The following is a 7,556-nucleotide window of genomic DNA, read 5'->3' on the forward strand; positions in this document are numbered from 1 at the left end:
GGGGGGCGGAGCCCGCTGCGCATATGCTTTGCTCACAGCCTGAGGATTGGGGGCACAGAGAGCTGCAGGTTCACAAATCCCTTAAGAGCCTGCTGTGGAGCAGCTGGGCAGCCGGCACTGAGCAGCCTGGGCATCTCAGGAAAGCAGTTTCCCTTTCGGAGGGAAGGCTTGGTGTCCCTCAGCCGGCAGAATAAAGCCATGTGTCACAGCCCCTCGGCTGAAGTACTCTGAGCTGCAGGTTTCCAAAGCTGCTGTGCAGTGCTCTCACCGTTTGCCGGCTCTGTTTGGCTCCCGGTACTGTGGAGCACTTACCCAGCGGCACAGCCAGCAGGTTAAAACCAGCACTGCCCCTGCCTGTCCTGCATCCCTCACTCCCCCATAAAATCCTGTTTGCCTTCGAGACGGAGAGCAGCCACGAGACTTGCTGGGACCTGTGCTGACTCTTGCCGCACAAGATGACAGCGAGAGACGGGCCCCAAGATAGGTAATGCCGGGCTCTGGTGTAGGTGTGGGGGCACATCCAGGATACCAGAAGGTGAGGGAGGACAGGAGGACCCAGCATCTGGGGGACCCCCTCTCCTGCATGGTCACTGGGCTACCAAGCTGTCCCTTCCCTGAGATGCTCTCTGCATAAGCTTTTCCATAGCAAACGGGCTGTAAACAGCCCCTGGCGCTGGGACACACCTGGGGAGTGTGACTCCCTCCCAGCTCTGGCAACAGCTGCTGTGCATCTGGGTGCCACATGCTGAGGAGCAGCCAGCCTCCCCGCCACCTTCGTACCCTCCTGCAGAGGGCCTCCCACGGCCCCTCTGCGGTGCCACATCTTCTCCGGCAGCCCAGGCTAGCAGGGGCTGTGGGGCAGGGGCAGGGACAGGGCAATAAATTTCATCCTCCCTCCTCCTCCTGGTGCCTCCCGCTGCGGGGTCGGGGACAGTCAGAAGCGATGCCTGTCCCCTGCCCTGCCCAGCGTCCCGCTCCAAACTGCTCTGTCTCCTCCGCAGGTACAAGGCTGTCTGGCTGATCTTCTTCATCCTTGGCCTGGGAACGCTGCTGCCATGGAATTTCTTCATGACCGCTAGGGAGGTGAGGGCTTCCCTCCCGCTGCTGCCCATGCCACGTCCCCCTGACGTCCCCTGTCACCTGTAGGGACCGTGGGGTAGCTGTAAAAAAAAACCGTGGTGTAGGTGTGGCAGCACGGCACAGCATAGAGCCCCCATGCAGGAGACAGAAGCGTGGGTCACCTGGGTGGGACGAGTGGCGCTGAGGCGGCAGGAGGGCTGGGCATGGGGCCAGAGGGGGGACAAAGGTGGCCTGAGTGTGCTGGGGGGAGGCCTTGCGGCACCTTGGCCCCACCAGGCTCCTTCCCTCGCAGTATTTCATCAGCCGCCTTGCGGACCCAGAGATGAGCCGCTTCTGGAACCAGACCAGTGAGGCTGCCGTGTCCCCCTCCTACCTGCAGTCCATGTTTGACAACTTCATGACTCTCTGCGCCATGGTGCCCCTCCTCATCTTCACCTGCCTCAACTCCTTCATCCACCAGCGGTGAGCCTTGTCCTGTCTTTGCCCCTACCAGCCCCCATAGGACTGCCCAGCCCTGGCCCATCCTCCTGCCCCAGTACTGAGCCAAGCCGCAGCCCGTTCAGTCAAGTCAAAGGCAAAACACTGGTCTCCTGTGCTGGGGTTTGGCTGGGATTCTCATCGGAGAGCTTGGCCCCAGCCTCACAGGCTTTTGGGGGGTGGGTTTTCCTCACTGAGACCCTCTCTTGCAGGATTCCCCAGCAGATCCGGATCTTGGGCAGCCTGGTGGCCATTGGGCTGGTGTTCTTAGTCACTGCGATCATGGTGAAGGTCGCCATGGAGCCTCTTCCCTTCTTCGTCTTTACCATGATCAGCATCGTCTTCATCAACTGTGAGTGAAGCAGCGGGGGGAAGGAGAGGGGCACAGCCCCATGGCTAGGGCTCATCTCTCTGGGAGAAAAGCAGGAACCTCACTGTGGGAGAGCCAAGGAGGAGGGGAACCTGCCTTGCCTCGCAGGGTGGGGGCCTTGGCTCCCCACAGAGGTACAGTCCATCCTTGCCTTTGGTTTCTCATTTCTGCTCATCCTTCCCCTTTACAGCCTTCGGCGCCATCCTCCAGAGCAGCCTCTTTGGGCTGGCAGGGCTCCTGCCTGCCAGCTACACAGCTCCCATCATGAGTGGGCAGGGCTTGGCAGGCACCTTTGCTGCTTTGGCGATGATCTTCAGTATTGCCAGTGAGTAATCCCTTCCCTGAGGGTGACAGAGCACTGCTGTCAACAGGATCTGCTGGGGTCATGCTGTAGGGTTGGATGGGACATGGCAGCAGGGCCTCGCTCCTCTCAGCCCTCATCATCTTCTTCCTTCTTCCCGTCTCCTCCCTTCCTGTGCTTCCAGTTGGCGCCCAGCAACCTGAGAGCTTCATTGGTTACTTCACCACGGCCTGTGTGGCGATCGTGCTGGCAATCTTCTCCTACATCCTTCTGCCTCGCATGGTGAGACTTTGTTGTTGTGGCGGGGAAGGGTGTGCGGACATGGGACCTTCACGCATCACAGCACCAGGACCGTGGCCCACTAGCACCCCAGCCTTGGCTCCTACCAGCCTCCACCTCCTGGGTCAGGGCAAGCTCTCCCCTGTCCTGAGGGAGCTCTCTGGGATACTTCCCACCTCAGATACCCCAGTACCCTTGGGGTACTGTGGAAATGAACCCCTGGGTGAGCTGGAAAGGATCAGTATCGGACATAAGTCGAAGGAATACTTTGCCCATATTGCATTTGCCCATATCTGCTATTACCACACAGCCCCTGGCAGCCTTCTTTCCTCACACATAAGTGAGTTCTCCGTGGCTCTCTCTCTACAGGATTTCTTCCGATACTACTCCATGAAGGACAAGACAGAGTACCGTGTGTACAATGCAGAGCTGGAGACCAAGAGAGACCTGATTAAGAAAGGTGAGGGGCTGAGAGGAGGAAGAGGAAGGAAAAAGAGGAAGAGCTGAGAGGAAGAATGAGACAGGACTAAATTAGATCTCAGCTTTCTGGGGTCTGCTATGCCCTACTTGTGTCTCTCCCTGCAGATGAGCCCAATGGGATGGAGCAGAATAACTCAAAGATCATCCCTATCCACAACCCTGAGGAGAAGCCCTCGGTCGTTGCTATTTTTAAGAAGGTCTGTGAGTTGCCAGCAACCCCTGCCCTGCCCTTCATATCAGGGGATGGGCACAGGTGTAGGAGAGCATGGGGAGAGGAGACCAGCCCTGCACTGGTCTCTTGCCCTGTGTTTGGTACCAGCCTCTTTCTTTCATCTGCCTAGCTCTGGGTCATGGCTGTGTCTGTCTGCTTCGTCTTCACTGTCACCATCGGCGTCTTTCCTTCCATCACAGCTAAGGTGTCCACTGTCCTCGGAGAGGGAAACAGATGGGGTAAGTGTGGCCAGGGATGGGGTGGGGTAGGAGGAAACTGGGAAGAGGGGAAGAGGAAACCACTGTGCACGATGGTTTGGATGCGGACACCGGCCTGGCTGGGAGACCGTTCCAGCCCTCAGTGGGAAACCAGGGGGACCTAGACCTGAAAAACAGTCTCTGAGCAACTGGCGGGGGGCCTGGGGCACCCTGAGCTCGTCAGTGACCTTCTCCCCCTTCTGCAGGTCTCTACTTCATCCCTGTCTCCTGCTTCCTGCTCTTTAATGTCTTCGACTGGACGGGACGGAGTCTCACTGCCCTCTTCACATGGGTAAGCATGGGGCAGGGAGCAAAAGCCCAGGCAGGCTCCATCCCCAGGCCCCTTGGCCACGGCTCTCACTGGGGCTGCCATCCATGGCTTGGAGCAGGAAGGAGGTGCAGAGCTGACTCCTGCCTTGGCTTTAAGTCCTAAGCAGAGATTTATGGGTCAGAGCCGAGAACCACAGTGTTGTCCTGTCCTCCTCCCACCCCTCTTTCAGCATGGCTTGGATGAAGCTGCCTCCTCCACTTCAGCCTCTTTGTAAACAAACCTTCACTCCAGATATGCAAACAGCCAGGCAGGACAGCGGCAGCGAATGAGGGTGAAAGGCAGGGCAGCCCAAAATAGAACCTCTGGCCTCCGCACAGGACACAGCTGCTCTTTAAGAGCCTTGTCTTGGGAGCAGGGCAGAGTCATGCCACGTGGGTCACAGAGCTGTCCCCTGCCGCATCCCCTTGCTCTCATCTCCTCTGCCTGGCTCAGAGCTGCTGGGGCTGATGGGAACTGTGATGGGGGTGGGTGAGGAAGGGGGCTGTCCCATCTATCTCTCTTCCTGCCCCTTCACCCACCCCCCAAGCGCCGTTTCCCCCTGTATTGTTCAGGCTCTTTGTTTAGAGGAGCTCCTCAGCACCATGTGCTGTGGGGTCTGTCCAGGCCTGGCTTCCCTGCAGCCTGGAGCTGCTTCTCCCCTGGCTTGTCACTGCTGGCTGCCCTCGCCCCTCGCCCCACGCCCTCGCTGTTGCCTGGTGTCCAGGCCGCAGCCTCCGTGGTGGGATGACCCAGCAGGAGACATTTCCAAAACAAGGCTGTGTGGAAAGTCTGACAGCGTGTGGTTTGGGCCTCATTTCCCTGGTTGGGGCCCCGCTTGCTCCTTTTCTCCTCCTCAAGCAGGAGAGGCTGCTGCTCTTGCCAGTTTGCCCACTGACACAGCAGCTGGCCTAACCACAGCTTCCCCCTGTGCTCATGAAGTATTCTGTGGCTACGCCAGCCCAGGCAGCTCCCGAGGCAGCTGTGGGTCTCTCCTGACCCCAGATCAGTGAGCCCTGTCATCTGCGACCCTGGCAGCCCACTGAAGGGACCCCAGACGGAGCCAGGCACGTCTGGTACCAGGGGCTGCCTTGGTCCCAGCTGCAGGGACAACACAGGGGGACGGTGCCTCCTTCTTCGTCCCAGCCACACGTGTCCAGGGACTCTGTTAGGACCCGAGGAGACCGTAACTCGGTCTGAGCCTTTCCTAGCACTGTCCGAAACAGCCCCAGCATAATCGCTTTCCCAGATTGCTGGATCTCGCCCCGCTTGGCTGGGGGATGGCGTAGGAGGCTGAAGAGCTGGTTAAAGCCCAGTTTGCAGGCCCTGAGGTGCCAGAGGGGATTTACCTCAGCCAGCCTTGTCCTGCACGGTGGTTCGCTGCTGGAGGAGATTGCGTGAGCGTGCACAAGGCTTTCCTGCCTGCCTGCCTGTTTTTTCCAGCAAGGCCTTAGCAATCGCTCACAAGCCCAGCTCAGTATTTTGGATCTAGTGTTGCTGCTCTCCACGTCAGCTAGGATAGGATTTTCAGACCTAGTAGGACCTCCTTACCACAGCAGGTGGTGATGCTGAGATTTGTTGCAGCAGAAAAAGTCTCTCAGCAACTTTGCCATCTCTGTGTCTCCTCCGCAGCCCCGGCGCAGTAGGGACAGCCTCTGTATAGCCCCTGCCGGCATGCCATGGGATGGGGAATGTCTGCTTCTCAGCTGCTCAGTGACCTGTGTTTTTCTCCCAGCCCGGGAAGGACAGCTGCCTCCTGCCAGTGATGGTGGCCCTCCGTGTCATCTTTATCCCTCTTTTCATGCTGTGCAACGTGCAACCCCGTGACTACCTGCCTGTCGTATTCTCTCATGACGCCTGGTACATCATCTTCATGATCTTCTTCTCCATCTCCAACGGCTACCTGGCCAGCCTTTGCATGTGCTTTGGGCCCAAGTGAGTAAGAGCTGGGGACAGGGGAAGGGTTGGTTACACCCCCAGATGCCAGCCCCAGCATGACTCCTGGAGTCTGGCTCTGCCCAGCTTTGGCATCCAGAGAAGGGGATGCAGGCGCAGAGGGGAATCGCCACACCGCCTCAGGAAAGACAACTCCAGTGTCCCATCTCCCAGCCTTGTGCCTCCATATCCTAGCGATGAGGAAGCTATTGTTTGGGCTCTCCGTTTCCCCCACCTGCCACGCTGGGGAAGGGGCCGGACGCAGCGGGGATCTGGAGGGGAGCAAAGCAGGGCACAGCACCCACAGCAGGGTGAACAGTCTTGCCCAGCGCAGGAGCACAGGCAGCACGAGGAGCCCAGCTGGGGCTCAGCCAGGCGGGCTGCACTGCATGGGGGCAGGAGTCGGGGAGAGGCGTCCCTGGCGTCGGGAGCTTCAGGGCAGCCTGCCTGATGTACTTTTTCTTTCTTTACGAGCCCATAATGTGGAGGCAGGCTCCTGGAGCCAAGGTGGATTTGCTCTTGCTGTTCCTCTGCTGCAGAGGAGCACAGCTTCTGGCTCCTCTGTGGCCTCCTCCCATCTCTCCGTTGAACTCACAGCAGGACATGGGGTACAAATCCCCGAGGACAGGTCGGACACCTGTTTCTCCCCTAGGAAAGTGCTTGCCCACGAAGCAGAGACAGCTGGAGCCGTCATGGCCTTTTTCCTGTCGCTGGGCTTGGCCCTAGGAGCTGCCGTCTCCTTTCTGTTCCGAATTCTCATCTAGCAGAGGCACCCGGAGGGTGCAGGGACACCGAGAGATGGCTCCACATCCTCCTCTGAGGCCCTGGACACCTCGGCGCCGTGGGGAGATAACGCCTCATGCCTGCCCCTGCCAAATCACACTTCCACGGCAGACGTTATGCCCAGGGACGGTTCCACTCCTGCAGGGTTGGCCTGGCTCCTGCCACGCTCGGCTGTGTGATGCCTTCAGGCCTACGTGCCTTCTCCTTCCCCATGCTGTGTGTATGTAAGACCCCTGGGATCTCACAGAGGTCCAGCCACCTACCACGCTGCGTAATTTCCCCAGCTCAAGGCCAAAAGCCATTCTCAGCCTGTTCCTCTCTGACGGAGTTGAAGGCTGGTATCCAGTGTTATTCCCTCTCTCGCCCTTGTCCCCAGGGTGCCTAGGGACTTGCTTTCCTCTCCTGTCCTCTCCTTCCAGGGGGCCTGGAAAACATCTCACACCACTTCTCCTGCTGGCAATAACTGCAAAAGGGGAGGAGAGCCCCAGCCAGCCTCGCCATGCCCGCTCTCTGCTAGGCACACATCCCCCTGCCCAGCAGCATCCCAGGGACATAGACATCTGTGTCCCACCCACATAAAGAGCCAACACCGTGGCTAGGCTGAAGGAGGAGGAGGTCTCCCCACCCCACCTTGTCCCCCTCTCCTTGCCTTTGTTCCCTACTTTTTTTTTTTTTTGGTGATTCTGCCATTGTTTTCTTTCTGCCTCCTGGTTATGTGACAGGAGGTCCCACCATAGGCTGCAAGAAAGGCGGCAACTCCCTTCCAACCCAGGCTGCCTTCCCTGCCCGCCTGTGCTGCAGGGGGAGGCCTGACCTCTCCCTTGGCTTTCCCATCCTTCATCTGTGTAAATGTATCTGTACAGTTGCAGTTTTCTATAAAAAGACCGAAACACCCGTTCGGGTATGTGTGTGTCTCCATCACCACAGGGGGAGAGGGCTGCGGAGGGGCAAGGGCCGGAGGGAGTGGGCACCAGCATTTTCTGGGTGTTCCCGGGGTCCCCTGTCGCCAGCATCAGGCGGTGAAGCGGCGTGTGTGTCCCCTGCACAGACAGGCCCAGCGGATCTCTGCTACGGGA

The 7,556-nt window shown here is 58.9% G+C and overlaps 1 protein-coding gene across 4 annotated transcripts in view; it reads left to right on the plus strand.

Annotated features, from left to right (window-relative positions):
* SLC29A1 (solute carrier family 29 (equilibrative nucleoside transporter), member 1) overlaps positions 1–7,375 on the plus strand; it is a 34,825-nt gene extending 27,450 nt beyond the window's left edge. For all 4 annotated transcript variants that reach the window (XM_009331064.1, XM_009331065.1, XM_009331066.1 and 1 more), the window contains 12 exons: positions 402–484; positions 1,002–1,083; positions 1,373–1,542; positions 1,770–1,909; positions 2,118–2,252; positions 2,413–2,510; positions 2,877–2,967; positions 3,093–3,184; positions 3,329–3,437; positions 3,662–3,747; positions 5,498–5,697; positions 6,350–7,375. In XM_009331064.1, coding sequence (XP_009329339.1) covers positions 456–484; positions 1,002–1,083; positions 1,373–1,542; positions 1,770–1,909; positions 2,118–2,252; positions 2,413–2,510; positions 2,877–2,967; positions 3,093–3,184; positions 3,329–3,437; positions 3,662–3,747; positions 5,498–5,697; positions 6,350–6,461 — 1,344 coding nt within the window. In that variant the 5' untranslated portion in view covers positions 402–455 and the 3' untranslated portion in view covers positions 6,462–7,375. The remainder of the gene's footprint in view (positions 1–401; positions 485–1,001; positions 1,084–1,372; positions 1,543–1,769; positions 1,910–2,117; positions 2,253–2,412; positions 2,511–2,876; positions 2,968–3,092; positions 3,185–3,328; positions 3,438–3,661; positions 3,748–5,497; positions 5,698–6,349) is intronic.
* Positions 7,376–7,556: the final 181 nt, after the last annotated feature.

Source organism: Pygoscelis adeliae, unplaced genomic scaffold (assembly GCF_000699105.1).
Source record: "Pygoscelis adeliae isolate BGI_AS28 unplaced genomic scaffold, ASM69910v1 Scaffold218, whole genome shotgun sequence".
Taxonomy (NCBI): Eukaryota; Metazoa; Chordata; class Aves; order Sphenisciformes; family Spheniscidae; genus Pygoscelis; species Pygoscelis adeliae.